The sequence below is a fragment of the Rhododendron vialii genome, chromosome 12a (assembly GCF_030253575.1).
Source record: "Rhododendron vialii isolate Sample 1 chromosome 12a, ASM3025357v1".
Lineage (NCBI taxonomy): Eukaryota > Viridiplantae > Streptophyta > Magnoliopsida > Ericales > Ericaceae > Rhododendron > Rhododendron vialii.
The window spans coordinates 33,203,847-33,231,009 of record NC_080568.1 but is presented as its reverse complement, the minus strand read 5'-3'; the positions used below and the strand labels follow the sequence as shown (position 1 = coordinate 33,231,009).

At 38.0% G+C, this 27,163-nt stretch overlaps 3 protein-coding genes and 1 long non-coding RNA gene across 6 annotated transcripts; 3 read left to right on the top strand and 1 right to left on the bottom strand.

The window, feature by feature from the left end:
- The first annotated feature begins 6,147 nt into the window (after positions 1-6,147).
- Positions 6,148-10,889, top strand: LOC131309864 (uncharacterized). Its single transcript, XM_058336545.1, has 9 exons — positions 6,148-6,372; positions 7,848-7,924; positions 8,483-8,711; positions 8,827-8,981; positions 9,203-9,248; positions 9,345-9,436; positions 9,602-9,698; positions 10,152-10,208; positions 10,465-10,889. The coding sequence occupies exons 1-9, from the start codon at positions 6,244-6,246 to the stop codon at positions 10,567-10,569; spliced, it is 987 nt and encodes a 328-aa protein (XP_058192528.1). The 5' UTR covers positions 6,148-6,243; the 3' UTR covers positions 10,570-10,889.
- Positions 10,890-11,508: 619 nt separating this feature from the next.
- On the top strand, positions 11,509-14,523 carry LOC131309865 (uncharacterized). 2 transcript variants are annotated; one of them, XM_058336548.1, is made up of 4 exons: positions 11,509-11,664; positions 12,518-12,606; positions 12,709-12,810; positions 14,025-14,523. In XM_058336548.1, exons 1-4 carry the CDS (start codon positions 11,655-11,657, stop codon positions 14,082-14,084), a joined length of 261 nt encoding a protein of 86 aa, XP_058192531.1. In that variant the 5' UTR covers positions 11,509-11,654; the 3' UTR covers positions 14,085-14,523. The 2 variants fall into 2 exon arrangements, with proteins under 2 accessions (XP_058192531.1, XP_058192529.1); XM_058336546.1 differs by having other exon boundaries at positions 11,510-11,664; positions 12,709-12,806.
- Positions 14,524-15,264: 741 nt separating this feature from the next.
- Positions 15,265-18,393, bottom strand: LOC131309863 (uncharacterized). The gene is made up of 2 exons (XR_009195033.1): positions 18,063-18,393; positions 15,265-15,767 (listed from the first exon to the last, which is right to left on the bottom strand). It is a non-coding gene; the product is annotated as an uncharacterized LOC131309863 (long non-coding RNA).
- Positions 18,394-19,429: 1,036 nt separating this feature from the next.
- On the top strand, positions 19,430-23,895 carry LOC131309862 (V-type proton ATPase subunit G 1). Of its 2 annotated transcripts, none has more exons than XM_058336543.1 (4): positions 19,430-19,585; positions 20,665-20,780; positions 21,873-21,973; positions 23,408-23,895. In XM_058336543.1, exons 2-4 carry the CDS (start codon positions 20,693-20,695, stop codon positions 23,549-23,551), a joined length of 333 nt encoding a protein of 110 aa, XP_058192526.1. In that variant the 5' UTR covers positions 19,430-19,585; positions 20,665-20,692; the 3' UTR covers positions 23,552-23,895. The 2 variants fall into 2 exon arrangements, with proteins under 2 accessions (XP_058192526.1, XP_058192527.1); XM_058336544.1 differs by having other exon boundaries at positions 19,542-19,585; positions 20,692-20,780.
- Positions 23,896-27,163: the final 3,268 nt, after the last annotated feature.

Genomic DNA, 27,163 nt, shown 5'->3' with positions numbered 1-27,163 from the left:
TAGGGGCCCTAATGAATTACTGCGATTGTCTCTGTGTGGGCCAATTATGAAATGCGACAAAACCAGAATTTTGTCCGTTTCCGAATTTTACTTTGTTTTTCAATAATTACCATATGTCTTCTCCAATAATTACTTTATTTCTTTAATTATTAATTTTATTTCTCTTTCTATCTCTCCACTCATTATCCATCTCTCCAATCATTACCCTATTTGTCTCTGTACCCACTATCAAAATTAAAATACCCAAAGTTACCAAACGAACAAGGCCATATCTTGATGAGTATGAATTTTCAAAAGTGCTACGCGCACAACAGTTGTGCAAAACTCTTTGCACAACTGATCGTTATCCGTTCATTATTGTAATTAATGGTCAAGATTCGCTCAGGGAATAAATAAACTATTCGCGCGAATAGTTTATTTAAAATTTGGACCGTCCAAACACATCTGAACGGCCAGAATTAGTTACACAACACACACAACGATTGTGTGTAGCATATTTGATGAATTTTTATCACTGATGCCGAGCGCTACGGGCTTGCCACGTGGCCGGGTGCTCGGGCTTATACTAGTCTACAAGATATGGAAGAGGTCGGCTCGGTACTTCGCACGTTATATATACCTTCCCAACAAGTGTGCTCTCCACTATCCCATGATCTGTACCCACCCCCTACTATTTCGCCCCATTACTTCATGATCCCTAAGGGCGTGTTTGATAGGAGGTTTGGGAGGGGAGGATTGGATTAATAATCCCATGGAGCTATTAATTCCTTGTTTGGTTAGGTTTTTTGAGGGGGGACTAGTTGTCCCATGGGATTGTTAATCCCCCAAAATGGGGGTATTAGCAATACCATGGGGGAGGTGTTACTAGTAATCTCATCCCCATGGGATTGAGCAATACATGTTTAAAAACACACTTCAATCCCAATCTCAATCCTAATCCTAACCAAAACAAACATGTTATTTACAATCCCTTCCCATTCTCAATCCGAATCCCAATCCTAATCCCGTGCAAAACAAACATGAATAAATAATTCATCTTCTCATTAATAATCCCACCTCATTCTCAATCCCAATCCTAATCCCACGTCATTACGAATCCCCTCAAAACGAAAGCTGCAATCAAACACGCCCTAAATGGCTAAATCACTCTAGCATAACATGATTCCCATCAATGTCGCCCACTATTCCATTACTGGTGCACATCTTACGCCAAGCCTATATAAATCGCTCACATTCACAATTAGAAGGTAGGTCTGTTTCCTTCTTTAATTTATTATACTTTCTATCACGACCCAAATCCAAATGGTTGGACCGTAACCGGCCAGTGATTTTAGAATTACCTCAAGCTTTTACTATGTCCGTAAAATCCTTTTATAAATTACCAGTTTTATGAATTGATAAATAGGAGCATAAAAATACATACAGAGCTGCCTAAGGTGCAATCGACATACACACTCGCCTACTGGCATTAAATTACAATACTGGAGCCCACAACTATGGCATCACCAAATAACAACAGCCTTGAATTATTACAATCTCGAATATTATTATTTATTTCAATAGCACAGTAATCCCCAAATATTAACCACACGATAACCACATAGCTACCTTTACCCCTGTGTCCTAAAATGGTTTCATAAACACAAAACCATTCCAGTGAGCATCACAATATACCAAGGTTACATAATCAACCTGGGAAATGATTAGATAAAGATCTGATATTTTCATTAAAAAAAAATGGTAAACAATTATTTAAGAGAGAAAACTCGGTTTTCAGGCTCGAAACTGCTAAACCACATTATCAGAAGAAAAGTCAGTTTTTAGGCTCGAAACTGCTAAACCCCATTTAAGAAGAAAAGTCAGTTTTCAGGCTCGAAACTGCTAAACCACATTTAAGAAAATACATATATAGAACGATGCATCTATCATGAGCGGAACACCGGCAACGGATCTGGGGAGCGATCCCATAGGAAGGAAATGATATCAAATCCCTAGGATACCCGGCTATATCCTTTAACACTTTGGGTGCCAAATCTCAACACCCAGATTTCTTTTTCGATATGCATAATACATTTAATTCTTTTTCCTTTAAATCCCATGCTCATCATTGAAATTCCATCTTCCCAGTTATGCTCATTATGCATTAGACGCTTCCGTACAAGTCGTCTATTTTCACAAATTCAACATTTTATAGTCGCAAGACATCAAAAATAAACTATGTAACCAGGGTATATTCGTAACTCACCTTAGAAGCGTGAACCACAAATCAATGCATCCACGATTAACAACTAGTACCAAAACCCATCCGGCCACCGAAAAGGGGAGAGAGAGAGAGAGAGAGAGAGAGAGAGAGAGAGAGAGAGAGAGAGAGAGAGAGAGAGCTGCCGGAGAGTTTGTTGGAGCTGGACGCGGCTCATCAGGAAAAAGATGGCCGGAGATGGAAGGGTGACGGGGGTATACATAATCCCAGACACATGCAGTTCGGATAGGAGTAAATAGGAAGGCCCTCCCTTAATCACAACTACTACAGTACTGTCTATCGATAAGATCAAAGGAGCTGGAGTATATACAGCATCTAATCATCCGGCCGCTTGAACAATCATTCCACCGACATGTGGAATCAGTCCACGTCCGGTTGTGCTGTCCGGACTTCGTTCTCGAAAAAGATACCAAATATTCACCGTTAGGCTTTAAAAACCGTCTAAGAATAACTGTGTCAACGAAATTTTAAGAAGAGATTTGAAAACAGAATTCCATATGTTATAATAAAAATTCGGGTTATCACAATTTCTCTCTGTCATTCTTTTACTAACTTGGTCGTCAAAGAGTCCATTGCGAACACTACCGGTCCTTACACTTGTTTTGTAGGGAATCCTTCCCAAAGGCTCTAGCAGGGTGATCATTCGGACTTGACAGGAATTTCATTGAAATGTTCAGATCAACCGTCCAGATTTTGACATCAATATATCTCTAGATAAATTTTGTTGTGATATCATCTCGGACATAAAAAAAAATGATATCAGACCTATTGGAATTTAATGAGAAAAAAGGGTAACTATATATAGGACTATTAATATCGTGTCAAGGAGGCAATGACCTTGATCAATAGCTGCGTACTAGCGTTACTTGCATTGACTACTATTCCTTCGCGGCAAATATAAGAATGTGATGGCCATGCATCAAGGTGGAGATTGCGGACGGATAGTACTGTACATGCAATTGATTCTGCTTTTGCTTTTGGGTCAAAATATCAACTTCTGAAAGCTGCATCTATGAAAGTACTAATTTTGATGCCTTCTCTTTTAAGTTTAAGTCACAAACATATAGTCTATAAATTAAGCACTCCAATTTTTCTTGGTTCACATATAGGAAGAGATCAACATCTTAGAATATGTTTTTCGGGCTAGAAAAAAGATATATAGGAGAAGCGCCGCCCGTTGCGTACGTAACAACCCTTACTATGTAGGCATGACCAAAGTAAAGGAGCTCTTGCACGCGGAGGGGAGCCTAACAAGTAACAAGTGGCGACTCATTGAGACACGAGAGCATAGTAGCAAGAATTCTGTCTTAATATGTAAAAATTCATCAAAATTCACACAATTATAAGCATTTTAGAATCAAAGATATTGGGTCCGGAGTGCCTCCATGAATTTGGTTACGCAATACTACTCCTTGTGACCGTTCTAAAAACATATTTGCGGGTGCGATGTCAAATACTATAAAGACTTAACTGAAGCTCTCCCTAACACTTATTAGTTATAAGAGAGATGATGAAAAAGCGGTCTAATAGGAAAAAATTGTAACAACCCATGCAATTAATGCATGAACATATCAACTTAACATGCCAACCGCAACCAAAATATATCCAACTTATAAACTTCTCTTCATTATAGTAAACCATCCTCTTACTATACCTGGTTTGGTAGATCAGATGACTCAAACGAGCTAGATTTTCTACATTAATAGATGATAACTTAATAAATGAGCTTTAAGACATTCTTTCCTTCAGTAGTACCGCTGATCAACATTAGGTAAAATGGAGCAGGACTTTTTTTTTAATTTCTTTGTGTGGGTAGGCTAGATGGAGTGGGATTGAAGAAATTAAACTAAGTTTTGTTTAGTGAGTTTGTTCACCTAATCTGGGCATTGCATGTGTTGTTCATTCTACTGCTTTCCAATTCAATCATGAAAAGGGCTAGCTAGAAACTTGTCTATAATGGGATTCTGTTGAACGTTTTTATTATTAGGGTCAAGTTCTAGTGGCCTAAACTTGCAAATTAGTAGTTGGTCAGATTGCCCTCTAATGTTGATCATTTGGTGGATTTGGTCATTTTCTTGATTTGGGTACGTACTATTTTTTTTTTTTTGACAACGAAAAAGAACTTCATATATAGAATAAAGAGTCAATACATGAGATGACATAATACAGTCCCAATGAACAAAAAGTCAACCAATCTAAGCGGTTATAAGCTAAGAAAATATAAATAGGGTACAACAAGCATAAAAACTAGGTAAGCAACTCCCAAAGTAAAAGAATCCACTTGAGAAGACTATCCGTTGTCAAATGAATAGGATATATCTGCTTCCGAGTGAATTCTAGAAGATGCAGCAAAACGTGCCAAAAGGTATGCAGCCCGATGAACTTTGATGCGCTCATAGAAGGTGATACTGCAAATGTGGACTGACTGAGCGAGAAAACATAAATAAAAAACAAGGGGGCTGCAAGGAAAGGACAGAAAATTAAGCATGGAAATATCTGACTTTCTTGCATTTTTTAGGTGTTCAGTTAGCAAGAAAATTGTAGAACCCACATCTCTAACTTTCCTACTATAATTAGTTTTCCTTCAAAACTCATCCTACAAAAAATACAAGTTTTTCAGGAATCTCTTATTTTTGTACTAGTTTCCTATAAAACTTAAACTATTGCTTTTTTGCTTTCCCACGAATTTATTTTACCAAGAAAACACACGTAGGAAAATACTTTTCCTTTTCCTTTACTTCACTTCACTTCACTTCACTAGCATTTTCTCGAGAATAGTTTTCCAATACCAATTTTCTGATAAGTGAACGGATTCTAGAACGAATTTTACGCACCCATTGATTTTTATCTACAAACTTCTTTGCCTTCTTTTATAGTATGTATATAACATTGCTCACTAAAAATTATAAACTCCCTTACTTTATGGGCAATCTACAGGGTAAGGTCTGGATCGATGACTGATGAAGTGGAGTGGTTTTGTTTTTGTTTTGTTTTCCCAAGCTGGGCAAAAACAAAGTGGAGTGTTTTTTGGTGCATGACTGCATCACGCAATAAAAACGACTTTATAGTCTCCCAAAAACTGGCCCATGGCCTTTGCATGCTCACGTGGTCAAACTTATTTGGCATTCTTACTGCATGACATTGAATAATCTCAATTCTTCTTCGTAAATAAATAAATGATCAATGGACGGCTAGACAATAGCCGTCCATTTATATTTTCTTTTTAAAGAATTATGGTGTGACCAATCCTTTACCAACATTCAAGCCATATGATTATTGCACGAACGATTGATAAACACATCGAGACTTATGAAAAATATTAAATGGCTCGAATTATAAAATAAAACTGTGATGTGTATGTCACATTGTTGGGTCATCTAAGGAACCACTGGTGGGATGCGACATATGAGAGGATTTTGAGATTTGTAGTCTAATGATTTACCATATAAACTAGCCTAATACAATCATGAGGGATGCCAAATGAACAAAGCTAAACAATTTTCGAAGCTCGTTAAAGTGTCAAATCAAGCTCTAACAACTATTACTCGGATCGTTTGGTTTATGACATATAAAAATTTAAAGCTACTCCAGATTAACTCGTATTCGACTCGATTAAAACTCGTTTGAGATTAACTCGTCTTATAGGCGAGTTAAGCTTGAACACATTTTTAAAAATTCCTTTAAATTTTCAAATTAAGTTTGGTCAGTGTGCCACCTACTCTTCCACTATTTTATCACCCCAGCAAATACAATTTATTTATTTATTTATTTTATCTACCCCGCAAATACAATTGACAAACCACAAAAAGAGATTTACTGGAGTAATAAAAAAATAACAAAAGGAAAAAGGAGATGTAAAAAGAGGACACGTTTCAGACGTCTATGCGTATAAATAGCAATCTTCTCAACCCGAACTGAGAACTAATCTCTGAACCAAAAACTAGGAAGCCCACTGTTCCTAACGCTCTTTCGATTTGAAAAAAATGGAGGGATCAGAGAGCATCGACGAAGCCTATCGGCCTCTACCTTGTCTATACTTGGCTTTCACTTCGATCTGGTTCGTCTCGACCTTCTTTTGGACCTTCAACACCTACAAAAACCGCCATTTTCAGGTTTATTCAAGCTCTTACATAACCCAATTGCCCCTATCATTCTTCCTCTTTGCTTTTGGTCTGTTTGAAAAAATGTTTACTTCTTTTTTAATTGCCTTGTAAATGTTAGCGGAGTATAGGAATTTACAAAATCCGCGAGTGGACGGAGGGTTTATGGTCCAAGAATTAGTGGAGTTACGTGTAGACTGGCCCGTACATCTTGTTGTCCAAAACAAAAACGTGATGTAAAACTTCAGAATCGTGTACTTTTCTTGTTTGAACTGGGTTTTCCGGAAACGGTTTGTTGGGATGCGGGCATTTTATGAGAGGCGAGGTGGGTAGAAACCTTTAAAGGGTTTTGTTTGGTGGACATTTTCACTAGGGATTTCCTGAACATTTCTCGAAAACTGCTTTTGGAGACAAGCACTCAGCTTTTCATATTTCTGTTCGTGTTTAATGGGGGTAGTTTTTTTGAATTCGAAAACGCAGCAATTTTGTTCATTTTGTCAAGGTTACCAGAATTTCAGTTTGGAAATCTGGCCACCAGGCATGTTTTCTGGAGATTGGGAAATGAGAGCAAAAGGGAAAATGAAGGTTATACCAAAGACCATAAATCTGGTACTATTTTTCATTTTTTTCTGGTGCTAGAGAAAAAGTAATGAGCCCGGCCCATTTGGCTGATAAGAAACACAAAGAAGAGGAAATGGATTAAAGTGCAAATATTTACTTATCAATGTATGGTTCTCATTGACTGGGCCCAAGAAAAATTGGAAGACTTAATTTTGACTGTCTGGTTGATAAAAAATTGATTGAACAGAAATGAGTTCAATCTCTGTGCCATCAACGTTTCGTAGCCAACAGAATGCGTTCAAGTTGGTGAAAGCGCGAGAAGGTTGGAATCGCATAATTGTCATTGTTAAGTATAAAGGACAATATGTTTTGCAGATATTGACATGTTATCCATCTTAGTTCAGCTAAGTTCCCAATATTCTACTCTATCTTATTTTATGGGAAGTTACAGAATATGATGTTCTTTACTTTCTCCATCTTAGAAAGAGGTATCTCTGAGATTGTCTTGCCTGAATTTCTTTGAATTCAATACTTTTTGTTCTTGGTATTTTAGGAACTCTTACTTTTTAGTTATTTTTACTGCCAGTTTTTCTGTTACTCTAATATCAAAACTTTCATGATACAATTCACTCCAACTGTTGGCTTGGAAAGGATCTACATTTCCCCAAGATGGGGGTATTTCTGAACCAAAAATCATCCATTCTTGTCATACTCGTCATGGAAAAACCAAAAAACTAATATGCTATTATGCTTGCCTTCTCTTAGTAGGTATTGTTTCTTTTCAGTGTTCTGGTTCCTCCCTTCATCTTTCAATTTTACAAATCATGTCTGTTATTCTTCCAGTGTTTTACCAGCTTTCCATGTATTTATCAGCTTGTCGTTATAATTTGTTGTCTTTGGTTGGCCATTTTTATGGACTAGAGCAGGCAAATAAATTACAGTGGACACTTGCATTTGTTCCACTAATTAAAGCTCTGCAACTCACTCTATCATTCCTTTTCTGGTACGTCCTTGTCATGTTAATAGATGGAGTACTAAATGTACATTGTTTGTTGTGATGAAAAGCAAATTGAAGTTCTCTTTTTGCATTTTTTAGCTCCAGTACTGTTTTTGTGACTGGTTCTAGGCATCCTCTTCTTCTTCTTTTTTGGATAAGTATGCTAGGCATCCTGTTGTGACCAGCAGATAATTGCAGATTTGTACACAAGGGGACAGGATTACTAATTTTTTTATCTTTGACATATATGGTGAGACCCTTTGGCACCATCAAATAAATTCTGATGGCTCATGATCTGGATTTTTGAATATGTACATTACGTGCATATGTATAGAATGGTAAGAAAAACGCCTATTTAGCAAAAAAAAGAAAAGAAAAAACATCAAAAACTTTTTACTCATATTATGAGAGGCTTCTACAGAAAAGCATTATAACTTGATAAGTGCTGTATTCCAGATTCCAGAATATGTATATGGTAGTAAAGCATTATTAAGCATAACAGCATTCTCGATTCCAATATGTCTTAGTATTTATTTCTTCTGACATTTCAGAGCAATGTTGCAGGTATTCGTGCTTTAATCTTCAGACATGCTCTCTGTGGGTGTCATTTGGTGCATACATAACTGGAGTGCTCTTTCAGACAGCTTCTTTTGTGTCCTTCTTGCTCATATCTCATGGTTACTGCATAATGTGTGAGCGGCTTTCAGTATCTGAACGCCGTACAACAGCTGCACTTGGGTGCGCCTTCTACTTGACTCTTGTTGGTTACAGAGCATCTGTACCTTATTCCTCAGTGAGTCTTTAGTGTCTTGGAAAACTATGATGGTTAAACTGGTGGAAAGCTAGATTTTAGTTATTTGACCCGTTCTTCTGTCTGAGTTACTAACACCTTCAATTTCTTGTACCAGATCCTCCTGCTCCTTAACTATTCGGTTTCGTTTTATCTGATATTTCACCATATCTATCGGAATCTATTGGTTCTTCGGGAACAACTAACTTTTATAGAGGGTGAAGATGTCCATTTGATGCATGATGCAGTTTATGCCAAATACGTTATGTTCAAGTATGCTCTCTCTCTCTCTCTCTCTCTCTCTCTCTCTCTCTCTCTCTCTCACACACACACACACACACACACACACATTATTTGTGTGCATGTGTTTCAGTGTTTGTATATTTTGGAGTGTTATGGTCTAAGACCCTGATATAGTATATGAGATTACCCTTTACAGAGAACGTATTGGTCTTTTTTCAAATTTGATTTATCGCTTGTTTTTTATGGTCCAGGAAGTTTCAAGCTGCGATGCAGATCATAGCAGTGGCAGAAACTGCGGTATAATATGGATACCTTTTTAGTGATTTCATTTTACTCTAAAAGGCCCAATTTGCAAAACCTGTTATGCTGACAATTAAACTTTCTGTTTTTCAGATATGCATTGACATGAGTGGCTCATTAGAGAACTATTGGCTCCGACTGTTAGTTCGTGAATTGGCACAGTTATGCATCTTTTTATACGTAGGGTACGTAAGAACTCTGTTTTGTTTTTTTCTGGATTTACCTTCCACAATAACACCACTTCTCAACGATTTTTAAACTTCCTAACTGATGGGTTACAGAATATACATGCTGCATAATTGTTGCCTTCAAGTCCATTCTGAGTTTATTATTTGCTCTCTCTTTCACAGATGGACTTTCAGGTCACAAGACTTGGCACCACACTTCTCTGTCATGCCCACACTAAAGTCAAAAGGGCAAGCAATAGTGCCTCCTGTCTACAGTATTGTAAGTTCCGATGTGGCTGGATTGAACTCTATGAAAGTTCTACTCCAAAATGTTTATTGGTCGAATTTCCACTACTTCCATCCAACAAAAGCTCGTCTTCCATTTTCCAACAGAGCCTCCTATCTACAGTGTTGGTTTATTTGTTGAGCATATAGTGTGTTCCCTTTCAGCATGGTTAAAACACGTTGATTAGATTGTTGGTCCTTGTGACAAGAATTAATAGACCACTGAATGAATTAGGGTTTTGTTTGTCATCGCCAGATGAAGAATAGTATTTTCAGTCCATATAACACGTCTGCGGACAAAAAACTTAGCACGAGAAGTTTCGAAGGTCTTCAAAACTACCGCAAAAATGATGGTTCAGTCCAAATAAGATTGTAGTACGTAAGAAATCAACTATCTGGATCGGAGATGTACTAATGGTTCCTTTATATCTTACTCATGTTACTGCAGGAAATGGATGCAGCGACATTCAAAGGTTTTAGTAGTAATGAATGGCATATTGGGGTGGTAAGTAATTTGCATCTCAAACTCACAGCCATATGTTCATTTGTTTGCATCATCATGACTAGCCATTCTAGATCCTGAATAAACCTTGGCGTCCCTGTTTAATTTCCTAGAAGGTTTTTAGTAGAAAACTGCCAGCTTAAGTGCATATGTTCGATCTTCCAGAAACCAGAGTTCAATAAGTTTGCTGTTGCTTTTCAATTCTTAACTTGATATTGGCTACTTTTTCCTGTGCTGACGGGTATTGTGCCTTTTGTAGCCAACAGCCCCTTCCCATGGCAGAACCGTTAAGGATTCCGTTCTAATAATTATTCAGCATCCTCGTGCCTATAGGCAGACTTCAGTCAATGGAGTACCTCACTGAGCTTGGCTGGTGTAGCTAATTCTTACCCGGATGCCTAGTCGGGTCCTTTCATTCGACGGTCCTGGATGAAGGAATTTTAAAACGAAGTGGTGCAAGACGCTCACTAAAACTGACAGATGTTAGGAAGGATACGCGAAAGTTGGTATATATAGTTCCGAGTTTAGATATTTATTTAGTCTTACTATATTTTCTTGCTATAGAAACGTGAAAGCGAGATATGCAACTATTGTAAATGTCAATTCGGCAGTTGGGTTCAAAACTTGCATCGCGTTATATATCTGGGTATTGTCCCCTAATGAAAACTGTATATTCAACCCTTTTGTGTTGGCTACCTGTTCATTGATTTTCAGTTTTTAACAGTAGCCACTTTAGAGTTCTGGAAAAATGGGGAGATATATTGAACTTTTTGTTTTCTTTGGGTAAATGAAGTACTTTGAAGTAGATAAGAAATAAATTGTTTGATTCATTTCCGTTTTCCACCTTGGTAACATCAAGTTGTTAATTTGTTATGGAAAATCAAGCAAATATATTTTTTGATTTTTTTGGAGGAATGAATATCCATTTTCTCTGACCATTTGCATTTAAATTTCTCTTTAACATTTCTTTTTACTTGACAAATTCTAAAACTAAACAAAGCACGAAGAAACAAGCGAAGCGATTAACCGTCCAAATTGGTAAAGAATTTATTTTCACAAAAAAGGATCAGATGTTTTTTTTTTTTTTTTTGTGTGGAATAAAATCAGAAAGCTAGCTCAAAATGGACCTGCAAAAATGCTACAGAAGTGATAGATGTGCACAGATCTCCACGCAAATGTGTCCGAAATCATGTGATATCCTCGGACTCCATATTCGTTATGTGGATCCATGTGTGGCGGACGGTTTTAAACAAATCTATGTCCGTATGTGTCCTGTGCACATTCCTATGTGTCGATGGCATTGTATAGCCAACTGACCCAATTCAGTAATTGGGCCAAAGGCCCAGATTAGAGTTCCTTTCTTCATTTTGCTCCTCCCTTCACATTCTGCTTTCCCTCGAAAACACACAGGCAGCCATTGAAGTAAGAGGAATAAGGAAAATCTCACATATGAGTGCTGGTGAAAATCTCTCTCTCTCTCTCTCTCTCTCTCTCTCTCTGTGCGTGCGTGTGTGTGTTAAGTTTGCTGCTTACATCATTCAATTTCGATTTGTTAGTGCCTAGTAATAATTAGGGATTTAGGGTTTTTTGTTATCCTTCCAAGAACGCTATTAATGCTAGCTTATGATTGAAACTAATAAATTTATGTACAAATATCCTCAAGAAGTGAAATCAACCTATAGATCCCATTCCCATGCTCGGGCGGATCAATATTTGTGTTTTTACGTCTTTTTTCATGTTCTTTTGGGATCTTTATGGTATTCTGCGTCAAAGTAACTTGTATAAACAATTAAGAGCATAATTGTTTATTTAAAACTTGAAAATTTGTGGAATTTCAGAACTGATTTTGTCAAATTGAGAGCCCAAATTTCAAAGCCAAACTTGGGAATTTGAGTCCTTATTGGCTCAAAAACTGATTCTTTATAATTGGGAACCCAAATTTTGACCATAAATTCTAGAATTCCGTTTCTTTGTACTTTGCATCGTTACTGATGGATCCCCCAGTTGACGGTGGGATTGATTCTTTCTAAGGATTAGTTGAGGTGTGCGTAAGCTGGCCTAGACACGAGTTATCAAAAAAATAGGAGTAATATTGTTTTACTGATGGCTATGCATGAAAATATGGCTTTTACGCAGATAGCTCTTAATGGGAAGTGGAAATTAGTTTTACTTTATAATTTTATCATACTGTCTATGATCATGGTTGCTAAACTTGGAAGAAGAAGCGGATTCACTTTGTTGTAGGAATTAAAAAAAATGCTATGCACTTTTTTTCTGTCATATTTTTGGAATAAACTTTGAAATATTTCCAGGTGGAGCATTTGGTGGGAATAGGGGAGCGAGACCAGTACCACCAGAAAAAGGAGTCTTCCCTTTAGATCACATGCATCTCTGTGACCTGGTAATATCACTACTTGCTAATTTGTTAAATTTCTGGTGATGTCTTTATTGAGTTTGATGTCAACTTGTGTGATTGCTTATTTTTGCATTGATTTTGTTTCAGGAGAAGAAAGAATACATCAGTTGTCTGAAATCCGCTGGTCATAAATCTGATAAGTGCAGGAACTTCTCCAAAAAGTACCTTGAATGTCGTATGGAAAAGTTAGTGAGTTTTGTTGCTTTCTTATTTCTTTGGCTATTTCCTCTGCGAATGACGTGTTTCTAAGTAGGTAATAACAGTCTTCTTTAGAGTCAGCTTCTGAATTTGTTAAACTCATAAGCTTAGCTCTATGTTGGGCTATAAATAATTGTTGTCTTTTAGAGCTAATCGCAAGATAATACTGTGATTAGTTGGAAGGGCTGGCATGAAATCTTCTCCATAGTCCATATGTATTGTAGCCAATAGGTGAAGTTAAACTTTGGAAACTGGAACTTAGCACATTTTCTCCACAATATTGTCAACTTAAGTGGTCGAATTCAGAACCACTTAATTACATTGATGTTCCTAACTCATTTTTGTTTCCGACTTTCCGTTCTTTTCATTTCTTCCTTTAATGATGTCAAATTGAGGCTCGATGAAACTTTTGAGGCATCAACCCATGCATAAAACCACTATCTTTGTGCTCAAAAATATTGTGGTCGTATACATTAGCATATAATATTGAAATATATCAGGACTTTCGTATTCATGCCTTGATGGACATACAGTCATTGCTACTACTTCCATATTTATGTTCATATATATGCATCCCACAATGGTGATGATTCTTTAGGGGAACGAGAAAGTCGCTTTTGTTGGCATAGCATCTTGTAGAGCTGAAGGAAGGTTCTTGTTTGGTGGAACTTATATAGTTAGGTGTAGAACTCTACAAGACAAATTCTGTTTCATGTTTGAAATCTTGAAATTGCTGTGAATGTTTGCGGTCTGACTATTTTAAGGGTGGCTGTGTTTGTAACTGCTGTTTCGCATATAAGATGTTGATTTGGCTATGACATTCTGCGATATTAGGATTCACTTCTATAAGCTTGGTTCTATCATCCATGAAAGATCTGGTAATCAAATTTCTTCGAATTTTGTGCTGTGGTGACATTTGTAGGAATCTCTTCCTTGAAGTCCCTGTATGATGGAAGCAGTCAACCTCTTTCACTTGGACGAAAGTTTTTTGTATGGTGGGGTCTGTGCATAGAGGACCCTTTAGTATACTTTCGTCAACCGTTTAGGCCTCGTCTTATTTGCTAGAAGCAAAACTATGTAATCAAGTATATCTGAATAATATGGTCATGCTTGTCATTAGTAAGTAACATTCCTGTGGTGGACACCTATTAACTGGTAGAGGTGTTTGGAGGCTATTCTAACAGTTTTTATTTGGCTTTCTTCAGGAACTTGATGGCAAAGCAAGACATGTCAGAACTTGGATTCGGAAGGGAAGGCGACGTTGAAGCTTCAGAAGAGAAAAAAGAAGGCATGATTAGTAACTGACATGAACAATTTCTTTGCCAGGTTTTGTTACCTTGGAAAATGTGGCTGTGAAAATTTGAAGAGCTATTTTGTTGGACTGAATTGTTCCGGATTTACGGATCAAAAAAAAAAATGTTCTGGAATTTTGTTCGGCTCCCTTTTTACATGTAATGCCGAACTTAACAAGCCCTAGTGTAGGACTCAAGTTGCACTTCAAGTTTGAAAGTACAGAAGCCATGAAATGCTTCATTTTTTCTTTTGGTACTTTTTTCCATTTGCTCTCTTACGAAGTGCTCGTAGCCTTCGTTGGAGTATTTGCTTATTTAGGGTCGTCTGGTCATCTATAGTTTAGCTGCTTATGTTGTGAATGATGGCAACCCAGCTTATTTACTTGTTATGACAAACTATCGGACTTGTTTATTTACGGTGTTGGTAACCCAACTTATTTATTTAATCTGAGACAAACCATTCAAGCTAATAAGATAGGTAACCAAATGAGCCCTTTCTGCTGACCAATGAATTTAAGGGGTCTGTGCCCCTTGATGACATCATCGAGGAGTCTCTCAATGGTTAAACGGATGCGATGACGTCAAGCGGGGTAGCCTTGACCCGCTTGACCTGGAGGGAGGATCCGCTTGCAATTCAGACGAAAAATGTTAAACCTTTTCTTTTCATATTCCACCCGATGGGAGAGTGCATAGCAGAACTGCAAGAATAAATGTGTCCATCACCCTTTTAAACTGTTTCATGATCATTTGTAATCGGACTTGAAATTTGTTATGCCTCCACTTTTTTAAAATGGCCTTAAACTGCCATCCAACCAAATTACCAATGCCCAAAAAGTAAACAAATTTTTTTTCCCAAAAAAGGAAATGTATTTTGAAAGAAGCCAAATAGACAAAGATGCAATTCAAAAATTGATTTTCGCATCCCACTTTAAGCCATTGGCACTCCACTTTTTGTCTTTTTCATATTTGAAATTATCAACAATACCCTTCTATGTATAAGAAAGTGGATGAATACTAACAAAATAAAGGGTAATTTGGTAATGTCACATGAGATAAAGACAAAAAGTAAAGTGTTAATAGCTAAATGTAGAGTGCCAAAATCAATTACCTTCAAAAACAAAAAACAAAAACAAAAAAAGAAAATGAAGACAAACAACAAAAATAGCACGTGGTCTATAAAATACTAGCTCAGTCGGGCAGAGCGTGTAGGCTCATGACCACATGGTCGAAGGTTCGAATCCTAAACCTGGCGTTTTGCAACTGCCTTGACAGAACGCACGTCAAGAGAATTCGGTTGGGTCACGAAAAGTAAAAAGGATATAAATTACATCCTACATCCTTCAAATATTACCCAATTTCTCCTTCCCTACGGCATCACAGGTTGTTTCACATTTTTCTCACCTCTTTGATTTTTGTCAAAGTGGCCCAACACGGCCGAGGTATCAAAGCTACTTGCCGCGGATGTTGCCTCTTGTTAGTTCCAACCTCTTCTTACTTGTTTTCTTCTATTTTACCCCACACACACAAAAAAGCAGAAGAAAATAGACCGCCATCGGGTGCTGACTTGACCTTGATCCGAGGCTCACCGGCAGTACGTGGTATTTTTTCTCTCAAGAAACTTTTGCCACTTTGGCCCTCATTGATGGTGATTCACACCTGCACACAGAGATATCACCTTATTCATTTAAGCAGCAACGTCAAATCCAACACAAAACAAAATGAAAACAAGAAGTTAATGCATGAACTCAAGGACTTCTGTCCTTGATAAGCTACCATCAAGCAAAAGAAACATGAAAGAGCATGCGTGAATTTTTTGGTCTCGCTAATGGCACAGTTAAGAATAGAAACAGCATCATACTAAAAAGGGTTTCATTCTAAGCAAGCAAGGGAAAACCTCCTTGACAGCTTATCTGACATAAAAGAGGGAACAAGGGAAAGTCACAAATCTGAACATGTTTCTCAGGAGTTCATTTTGAAGATCTGCAAATAAAATATGTTCTTTGCCCACTTAATTCATGTTACATGGCCTCCGTACAGGTATAAGCTGCAGGAGGTACGTGTTGGATTCATCTTACCCTTATTTCAATTCAATGACACCGACCACATTCATATTTCTTAAAGCATTTCTTCTTCTTTTATTCCTAGGTCAAATTGTGTTTACGAAAGTTTTTGTGTAATATTTACCATTTCATGCTTAGTACGAGTCTACGAGATCTTAATGCATACTTAAACTTGAATTGTTGAATAAGCTTCTAGGGTGGGTCTAACTAGAACGGATACCATTAAATTAGGCAAATATGCTTCCAAGGTAGGTGCATGTACATCTAGAGTGCATACAATTAAGTTCTTAGCAAAGAAAAATACGGTTCGTAGATTAATATGCTTGCAAGGTGAAAGTCCAACTAGAACATACCCTTACCAACACAGGATCTATACATTTAAATCTGTTCATGTGTTGTGAGATGTCTTGTATTTACAAGTTATCTCAAAGTTACTGAAGAGGCCTCTTACGGAGGCAGAGAGCTCGAGGACTTTAGGTCGAGAGCCCAGAGTTTTGGAGAGAGATGATTGTGTTTTTGAGTAAGGGCGTGGTGAGAGAGAGAACAGAAACAAAGAGGGATCAATAGAGTTTAGCGAAAATCCTATGTGTACCGACCATTTTTGGACCGAAACCGTACCGACGGCCGCGCGCGGCCGTCTCCGGCCACTGGACGGCCGATCCGAGCCGTCCAAAAATTTTAAAAAAAAAAACCGAGGGGCCCAACGCGGGAATCAACGTCATCCGATGTGTGTAGGGTGCTTGATCTAAACACCCTATTTTTCGTGTATATATGTATACACGAAAAATAGGGTGTTTAGATCAAGCACCCTACACACATCGGATGACGTTGATTCCCGCGTTGGGCCCCTCGGTTTTTTTTTTTAAAATTTTTGGACGGCTCGGATCGGCCGTCCGGTGGCCGGAGACGGCCGCGCGCGGCCGTCGGTACGGTTTCGGTCCAAAATGGTCGGTGTATATAGCAGTACTCAGAGTTTAGAGGGGTGACACTAATAAAGCTTTGTAGTCCTTGTTACGCAACAGTGGATTTCTCTGCCCTTCTCCGTGTATGTAGGCACACCGCCTAGTTTGTCGAACCACGAATATCTTGTATTCTCAAGTTTTTATTTTTTTTGGGCAAGTTAAATTTTATTAACGAAACCACAATTGTGTGCAAATAGAAAAAGTCCTCGAAGCAAAAACAGAGGCACAGAGCCTTCAAGCTAGAACAACAACTGAAACAACCAAACAAGGCAAAAACCAAAAATAGCCACAACCAGCTAAGACCTATCTGATCAAGGCGAGCAAACACCCAAAGAGAAATATGCCATTCTAAGCAAACCATTCTATTATCATCAGGTTTTCTATGCTTGTTTCGTTTCTTCATCGTTGGTGGTTGATCAATTATGTTCTTTCTTGGGGTTAGGGTTCGATTCTTGAGGTCAAACCGCAAGAAAGTAATTTCTTGTCAATTCTCTAGTCCAGGCGTGGATGGCCTGCCTTTGACCGGACTGGGGAGTGGATTAGTAGAAGTGCGCATAAACTGGCCTAGACGCCCTTACAGTCGAACCAATTGTTTTCTGTCGCATAACACAATTAAACATAGCCGAACGCACTTTAGTTCGTCCCCCAGATCAAACAGATGTTTACCTATGACAATGGAATATCAAACCAAGCCACGAGAACACAATAAGCAAAACTTAGAAACCTAGTTTCCAGTTTCCACCATGCCAATTGCAATACAAGAACCCCCCCTTTGAGCAGAGTCAGTTAGTCAAATCAAAATTGGAACCAATCGTGTGAAACACACAATTATCAGTCACAAAATAAAGAACAAAACTCGCAAACAATTCAAACAAACTCATCTTCTTAATAATTAAACTCATCTTCTTAACATGAAGAAACACGATTACCTTCTAATGATCGATACAGTATGATTCAACGGCTCTATCATCTCTTTAGAACAGTTAATTACTCGCCCCGAATCCAAATTCAAATCAAAACCCAGATATGATCAAGTGAGGTGGTAACTCACAGAGCGGATCCACAAATCAATTACCGAATCCAACTGCACGGAATCACATAGCAGAATTCCGATTGTAGAACCGTCGAACATTGAAATCCGTCGCATGGCGTGACACATCGTCCTCAATGACTACGTCGCCCTCGTGCCGTCACACCCGGTTCGAATCGCTTGTATCGAAAATCTCTCATTGTCTTTATTCTTGCAATCTAAACCGCTGTTCGAAAAACCCGTTATTTTATTGTTTTTGTTTTTTTCCATAATTTATACATCAGCAAGATCAACGAGGTATTAGTATGTTAGTCGAGGGGTACATAGCCTATTCATAACCCTGAACTACAAACCTGTTCCCGTAGACTTGAAACTATAGAAAAGAAAGAAAAGGAAAAGAAAATTACTGTGAAAAAATTATTCTTCCCTTGCTTGTTTTTTTTATGGAAAAAAAATGAAAAGACAAAATAAAGTATTGTAAATAGTAGTACCAATGCATGGGTGTGTGCACAATTAGTTAAGTGAGCCTAATGTTTCTAATTTGTACTTAAAGAAATGATTAGTGAATGCAAGTTTTGACCAATTTTCTCTATTTGTATTGTCCCTCTTACGATCTACTGCAAAAAATTCAAAACACAACGCAATCCCATCCACTTCCAGCATAGTCCATAGCCATCAAATTGACCTTTTATTGGTTCAAAATATTGAAGGTCTTCTCTAAACTATTTGCACACTATTGATTTCATTTTCAGTGTGTATTTCTTGATCTTATTGATATAGGTCTTGATCTGTACTTCATTTTTTGTCAGTTTTTTTGCATGTTACCTTCACAAATTGTCGCATTGCTATGAAAGTCCTTGTAAGTGAGTGCACATCAATTAATCTCGATAGCATCTATCTATTGTCTTTGTATTTATCAATGTTGGCCTCCATCATTCAACCTTCATAATTGCTATTCACGGTATAAAAACTGATACAAGCGATTAGCCTATAACCTGCACTCAAATTCTAACCATTTTTAATCACTCGTATTATTTTTTTCCTCATACATGATGTATATTGTTCGAAAGTAGAGTTTTCCTGTATTGCATAGTCAGAATTTAATTCAGTTTTGATGTCATATATATTGTGTACATGAAAAGTTAATGTAAGATTTAAATTTTGTCTTTAGTAAACATAGTTTGGTTATGTTATGGTGTGGTAAAAGTTGAAAGAGAGATAGAAACTGAGAATGACATTGTTATTAAATTAGAAGTCGTATTAAACTGAAAAAAGTATAATTAAGGGTAGTAATATGTGACACAGATCAAGTTCTAGGGTTTTCGAATGTAATTGTCGCGGAATGTATATCCAATTTCAACGCAAATCAAAGGGATTTTCTCTGTAATCTGTAAGGATCCGCTCAAATCGCCAATCGGACAGGTACGCCTCTCTCTCTCTCTCTCTCTCTCTCTCTCTCTCTCTCTCTCTCCGTGTTCGTCTCCCTCTATATCTCTTCGTGTATCTCTCTGTTTGGTGTTTTTTAATGGGCAATTTAGATGCTTGAACGCACGCACATCGGCAATTTAACGTCCGTGGATGTACGATCCCCACACCAGTGATGAATAGATATAACGCAGATGCAGATGCAGGAGTGTATTATACATTCAGGGGCCCTTCCTTTTGGCATTTTCTTTCAGGGGGCCTGGAGCAGTGGCTTCCTAGGCTTCTGCCCAGGGCCGGCCCTGCTGAAAGACTGAAACTGAGGTTTCCTATTTAGATGTGTGGCTATGAGAAGTTGAACCCATATTTCAGATAATGGGGTGGGGGCATTAGAATATCTAAATTCCATCACTGATCCAACTTTATTATGTTTAAAAAAAATCTAACTTTATTGGCAGATAGACATTGTGGAACATATTCCTCCAAAAAGTTGATTAAAGCGGTGGTAGGAGACTATAAGGATTTGAATTACATCAAACTCGACATATAAGTCCACAATCATACTAAGCCCAACTTATAGCCCTATTAAGGGGACAAATTAGTAAACCAAGAACCCTCATTCGAGGAAGAAATAATCAATCTTTGCTTTTGCAAAGGATTGGCCCCACTAACCTCTCATTTGGAAGTATACAAGGTTGGCCATCTGAGATAACCCAGTTGGTTATCGAAACAGTTAGCCACCTGTATTCTCAAACCAAACCAAAGTACCAAACCAAGCCTTGTGTCCCAATTAATTGGGGTCGGCTACATGAATCCTGTTTTTCCATTGAGCTCTGTCAGCCACTTGCATTCTCATGTATCTTAAATCACCTGCGTTCTCATGTATCTTAAATCGTTAGAATCCTGCAAAACTACGAACTGGTATGTCATCTTTTCATTCTGAAGTGCTTTTGATGTCAGTGAAGCTTGTTATCCTCCTATTATAGAGTAACTCTCATGATTATGTTGATGCAGAAAGCATCTTGCTTACTCTTTCCCAGACATCATTTTGATTCCATCAATTGCATCTTAAATTTCAGTGTAGCTGCTTGGTATTTTTCAGCAAGTATGGAATCCAACAGGGGCCAGAATGGAATTCAGCTGTTGTTAGCTGCCGAGCAAGAAGCTCAACGCATTGTCAATGCTGCAAGAGCTGGTAATTACTTGTGCTGGTCTGAGTTCTGAATTTCTTGACATTTCTTCAGATTTTTGTATTTAGGATCCCTGGGGTTTTGATAAATCATGTTATACTGCTTAGTGCTTGCCCTTTGTTAGTTCGATTTGATTGTAGGTTGTGGATGATGGCTGCCTAGTCCTTGTGGTTTGCTTTTTTGTTGAGGTTTTCCTTGTCTTTCTTAAACAGGTACCACCAGATGGCAATAATGAAATAGGAAATGAGGTGGTCTGGGTGGGCGTATGTAAGAAAGTATGTTTTGACGCCTATCTATCTGTTCATGAATTGAACAAGACAGAAAGGAGCGATGGCTCCTGGTATAGGTAGATTGAGGTTACCTAACACATCTCCTAGACCCTACTTCAAGTGGGAGCCTTGTGCATTGCATAAAACTTATATTTACCTATTTTGCAACTATTGGGAAATGAGTCGGCAAGACTTAGGAGTCTTGGGGTTTGTTGTCATTTGGTCCTATATTATAACTTATAATCTGTAGCACCCCTATGGTACCTCCAAAGATGATGACATCATGGTTCACCTGTGAGGCAAATTCGCTGATCATTAACACTCGGTTCAACTTTCCAAAATTCTATATCTAGCTGTGGATACTGTACAGGCTTTGAATTGGGGAGTAGGGGGGTTGCTTTTGGCTTGTCTTCTTGTCGTTCAATATGTATGTGTACTGCACAGACTGTGCTTTTAACATTTTAATAACGTTCTCTCTCTAATTTCGATGATGCCTTTCACTTGGTTTTTGAATTGAGGATCATGTGAATTGTACGAAAGGTGGCTGCATAGCATTATGTCAGCAGATGTATGTGGAATCATGGATATGTATATTCCTTGTATGGCTTATGGTACATTCACCCTTGAAGACTTGTTATCGCAGACGTAATGATGAACATATGTATGGTAAAGGGAGCTTTACGTATTGAGTTAATGAAACTGAAGTTCTTGACCTAACTTCGTTAGATGAAAATCGAAAACTAATTCTGTGTCTTGCTCTCTGGTTGAAGTTATTTAATCCTAGAGTGTCCGAGACTCTAATTTGCCTGTTTTGGTCTCTGTTTTCAGCAAAAATGGCTCGGCTAAAGCAGGCCAAAGAGGAGGCCGCAAAGGAGATTGCTGAGTTCCGTGCTCAAATGGACACTCAGTTTCAAAGAAAGGTTTCAGAGGTAAAACTCATGAAAAAAAGACGAACTGTACAGTTAATCCCATCATGCAATAGCATTTCCAGTGTTCTAAAAGTTGGCCTACCTAGGCGGTGCCTATGCGGACCCCTAACGGCTTTATTTTAGGGTCTAGACAGTAATTAGGCATTTTTCATTAGCCGGCAATTATCGGCCTGCCTAGGCCCGGACCCCTAATGGCTTGATTTTAGGGTCCAGGCAGCAATTAGACATTTTTCGTTACTCGGCAATTAGTCACCAATTAATCACCTGGGCGGCGATTAATTGGTGGGGTGTTTTTCATAATTTTTAGAAGTATTTTGGGGTAAATGTGTAATAGGGAAGGTACAGGGTGTTAAATGATGTTTTAAGGCCCTAAATCAGCTAACTAAATATATACATAATACATTACGAAATACATAGTTAAGTGTTGGTCTTAATTCATTTGTTTGTAGTCTTATGTCATTTCTCACTCAAACTTGGATGGAAAAACCGATTAATCTCTAGGCGGAGACTAGTCGCCCTTTACGCTAGGCGCCCTTCTTCTGCCCGACTAGTGCCTAGCAATTTTTAGAACATTGAGCATCTCATGTTGAATTTGTTGGCAAGTTTGAATTTAGACTCTGCCAACTGTATTACTCGAATTCAGTGGGTTCCAACTCCCTATTGGAACTGTTGCTCACAGAAGTGTCCCTGATAAAATCAAATACTGACTTTTCTGATAGATCTCTTTATTCCACAATTTCCTAAACTTGTATGTATCTCATTTTGATGAATAAGCTTTGTCACACCTCAGAACTATTCAAGAGAATATTGCCAACTTTTGTGAGTTTTCCCGGATCTCAAGTATTGTTTGTCTGATGAAGGGCCCCCCACCCCCCCCCCCCCCCCCCCCCCCAACTTCAAAAAAAAACAAAACAAAATTTACCTTCTACTCTTGAGCAAATAAAACAAAGCCCTTCCTTCTCCTTCCATCATTTTTGATGACTTACGAACTTGGCAACTCCTGTTGCTTTTCGTGTTGTTCTTTGATTGAATTGGCTTGATATTGCTCGATTGAATCGGCTTGAATGTTCGATTTCAGCAAACAAGTGATTGTATAAATCGAAAGGGAAATTGCGATGTAATTTAGTTTAGAGTCAATCAATCTTAAATGATTTTCGAGATTTGAAAACACATCGATTCCACTTTGATAGATTCTTCACAACTTTTGTTCTATTTTTATGGATAATCAATCTTGAAAAATGTATTTTGGCTTATCCTTTGACTATGGAATGCAAGTATAGTGGTAGTTGCTTTTTTTTACTTCTTTGTTGAGTAAGGAATAGAGAGATTTTTGACGTTAAAATTTTTCCGTTATGACTCGGCCCCTGGGATTCTTAATCCTAGCTCCGCCACTGTGTCTGGTGAAGGGTTGACACTTTTCATGTAATGAAACAGAGTAGTGGAGACTCAGGTGCTAATGTGAAGCGTCTTGAGATAGAAACAGAGGGAAAGATCCATCACCTGAAGAAGGAGGCTGGAAGAATTTCTCAAGATGTGGTGCAGATGCTTCTGAGGCAGGTCACAACCGTAAAGAACTAGGATCTTGACGGCCTGGAGCGTTTTTGGTACTCTCTCTCCTGTTTGTCCTAAGTTACCCTTCTTGTGACGATGAGAGCCTTTGTTTTCGTCGTGTATCATAGCATGTGTATTGGTTGTTTTGTTAATTATGTCTCTTCTCATCTTGTGTTCTCTATGTATCAATGCTCAACACTAGAGGCAGTTAATTCATCTTATGTGTGTTCTAGAGCTTGTTAAGATTGGCTGCAAACTTATTCGGCATTGTTGACTGAGCCTCGGGATATAAATTAGCTCAATATGTGCGACAGATATTGTGGATCCTTATTTATTTTTATTCAATAAAGCCCAAGTATGCCATGTATGAAGATGATAATTTGCCCGTTTTAGAATTTTTTCACTACATAGTTCCTCAATTGCATTGAATAGTCCAGTTCGTATTACTGCGTGTTTAATCTCTTTTTAGTTCCTCTTATTGTATGTTCCTTACTGCTTTTGTATGCCCCTATCATTTTCTTTATTTGGTTTTTGTTTTTTAGATTCACCCCGCTGATAATTTGTACCTTAGAAGACTCCAAACAAAACAGCTTCTCCAGTATGCAATCTAAGAACCGCGAAGTAAAGCTTTGCCTATTCTATCCAGATCAGTAGTCCTTTAGTGCGCCAATCTTATGAATCATATCATAGTTCTGGTCGTGAGTCTCGTGACCTGAAGCGATGACAAGTGCTTTCGACCTCCACGAATGTGGTGTGTGATGGAATCAACTTGTTTGCATGATCGTAATCAGCTTTTGTCAACTTCTTTGCATTATCAGCCAGTGCCTATTCATAGAAAAGTTGGTTAAGAACGTCCGCTTCTACCTCTCTAAAGATCCTTACGAGGGCTCCATCTGTGGTGCTACCAAGTAATATGAGACGGATGCTTCTATTAGTAAATGGTATGTACAACTAGTAACAGACCCAGAAATTTTCATTAGTGGGGGCACAAATTAGTGAACTTAAGAATTAGATCTAACAGATATCCATATGGAAACCTGGGAACGTAGAGTAATTTTAGTGAAAAACTATCACATAGTTATCCGGTATAATTGAAATGTCTCAGAATATAATTGTAATTCCACAAAATCGAGTGGGGACCCGCGCCTCCGTTGGACCCCACATAGGTCCGCCCCAATGTACAACCATATAATGTGGTCATTTTTAGCGAATTTATCTTACTTTCTAGCAAATTTATCTTACTTTTTGTGGGTGTTGGACCGTTTTTTCACCATCTCTCCGAAAACCAATTGGTGTTAAGGAGAATTTCAATTAAGTCTTTTATGGCATTCGACATTGCACCACCAAGTCTGTTTTTCGAATGGTCGCAGGGAATGACATTGTGTAACCAAATTCATGGGAGTACACCGGGCCTGACAATGGGTATTTAATGGGAGCATGAGTAGATGTTTTGCTCTGTGAGACATTCTTCGAAAGGCAATGACAGCGAAAACACACGTGCGATGTCTCATAGTTCAGTGCATTTGCAATATAGTTCTATCTCTCTATACAAAGTAGGTGAATTGGGGGTTGGTGCTGTGCAGTGAGGTGCATAGTATCGTGTTGTGCACCTCCGAGCCGTCAGATCGTGCATTCGACGGCTCGGATCTCATATCGGCAATGAACGGTTCTCGATTGTTAGTTCCCAAGATGAATGGGATGCCTTCAAAAAACAAACAGCCCGGCTGCAAAAAATGGAGGACTGTAGACTGGATGAAGTCCGACCATTCAGTGAGCTATGGAGATAATCTGTAAGCGCTGGAGCTATCCAATCGTCAGAACTCGGTCCAAAAGTTGTTTAGCAAATCAAGGTTTGAATCTTGCCACATTCCAGATTCCACCCAAAAATTGCCACTTCAATTTTCCTTTCTTTGTACAAATTCCCAATGCTAAAATCTCAATATGAACCACCCACTTTTTCAAGCAGTTAGGACCTCGTTTGCCCTACTGCCCGTATCGTAGAAACAAATACAGTAAATCAAGAACCAGAGGATTGGTAAGGTAAGTGGGCAACTTGAATGTGACAATGATATGGTCGTTGTGGGACTTTAGAATGGTTTTAATTTGCCCATGCTCTGAAAAACTGAGCAATCAAATCAAATGTTGTCATTTCTGAAATTAAACCCTCCAACCATCTACTGAGAAAGACATAAATATAGAATGCACGACTAGAACAGTAGGGATTCTAGGGAATTGATATTTGCGCTCCCTTTTTTGATGCAAGCGCTCCACTTTCAACGTGAAATTACTAGTAATTTCATGCACAAAGTGGAGTGCCTGTATCAAAAAAAAGAGCGCGAATATCAATTTCCTAAAAATATACAACTGCAAGACCATGTTAAGAGAGATATAATCCCATGAGACGAGTAATTCCACATGCTATTAATAGTGACAAAATTACAATCTATATCTATAATCTATCTATAAATATACTATGCAAATGTAGTTGAAGTCAAAAGCCTCTGAACCTTCAATCCTATATTTCTAGAATTTTGAGTTTTTAAAAAACAAAAAATAGAGAAACTGGGGGGGTGGTGGTGGTGGTGGTGTGGGGGACTCGGGTGTTGAATATGGAAGGAAATTTATTCTAGGTTCATGGGACACTGTTGCGTAGTACTCTAAATTCATTTTTCACATGTATGTCTTTCAGTGTGTAGAATGAAACCAATGCTAGCGTGAATCGAACACGGAATCAGAAAAAATATATTAAATGATTCTTTTAAGCAACTAGTTTTGTACCCATTCGATATACGAGGCCGAATTGGTTTTTAATCCCGGGTATCGAACGAACACAAACGCTAGTACATCACTAAAGAGCAGGGAAGGAACCGTATTTCAGAAGGCGAGGGTGGCGCCAAGTTAGACATATACCAAAGTAGTTACAGTAAACTAAACTGAATTTGATAAAACTACAGCAGTTTCATGCTCAAGTAGTTTTTTTCCTTTTTGCTAGGGAAGAAGGGTGGAGGGGGGCGACCGGTAGGGGTGATACCGGTCCGGTTTCAACCGGTTTGGGTGTATTTTTTGGTCGAAACCGGTTATCCGGTTTGAGATTTTTAGAAACCGGAACCGGTTGAGATAAACCGGTCCGGTTTCGACCACCGGACCGGTTTATCCGGTTTCGGTCCAGTTTATCCTGTTTTCATTCATGAGCCATATTTTTTGCCCAACACGTCAAAAAATTCACAATTCAACCCATAAAATATCAATCAAAAATCTATAATTCAACCCTTTTTTTTGGACCCAACAAAAAAGGATCAATTTTGAGCCCAATACATAAAAAAAAAAAACCCATAAAAACATAATTAAGCCCATAAAAATAGTTTTTATATAATAAATATATTTATTAGACCAATATACACCACAAAATATCAACCAAAAACTCATAATTCAACCCCTCCCCTATGTTTTTATATATATATATATATATATATATATATATATATATATATATATATATAGATATATATATATATATGGATATATTATACATATATATAACCGGTTTTTAAAACACATAAACCGGATCGAAATTATTTTTCCGGTTTATAAAATTTTATAAACTGGAACCGGATCGAAATTATTCAACCGGTTTAAAAA

Excerpts from the sequence above, each read along its gene's own strand:
- LOC131309864 (XM_058336545.1), top strand. The coding sequence starts at position 6,244 with ATGGAGGGATCAGAGAGCATCGACGAAGCCTATCGGCCTCTACCTTGT. Across the intron at positions 6,373-7,847 it reads ACAAAAACCGCCATTTTCAG|GCAAATAAATTACAGTGGAC; the intron begins GTTTATTCAAGC and ends GGACTAGAGCAG. Across the intron at positions 7,925-8,482 it reads ACTCTATCATTCCTTTTCTG|GTATTCGTGCTTTAATCTTC; the intron begins GTACGTCCTTGT and ends GCAATGTTGCAG.
- LOC131309865 (XM_058336546.1), top strand. Across the intron at positions 12,607-12,708 it reads ACATGCATCTCTGTGACCTG|GAGAAGAAAGAATACATCAG; the intron begins GTAATATCACTA and ends ATTTTGTTTCAG. Across the intron at positions 12,807-14,024 it reads CTTGAATGTCGTATGGAAAA|GAACTTGATGGCAAAGCAAG; the intron begins GTTAGTGAGTTT and ends GGCTTTCTTCAG.
- LOC131309862 (XM_058336543.1), top strand. The coding sequence starts at position 20,693 with ATGGAATCCAACAGGGGCCAGAATGGAATTCAGCTGTTGTTAGCTGCC. Across the intron at positions 20,781-21,872 it reads TGTCAATGCTGCAAGAGCTG|CAAAAATGGCTCGGCTAAAG; the intron begins GTAATTACTTGT and ends CTCTGTTTTCAG. Across the intron at positions 21,974-23,407 it reads TTCAAAGAAAGGTTTCAGAG|AGTAGTGGAGACTCAGGTGC; the intron begins GTAAAACTCATG and ends GTAATGAAACAG.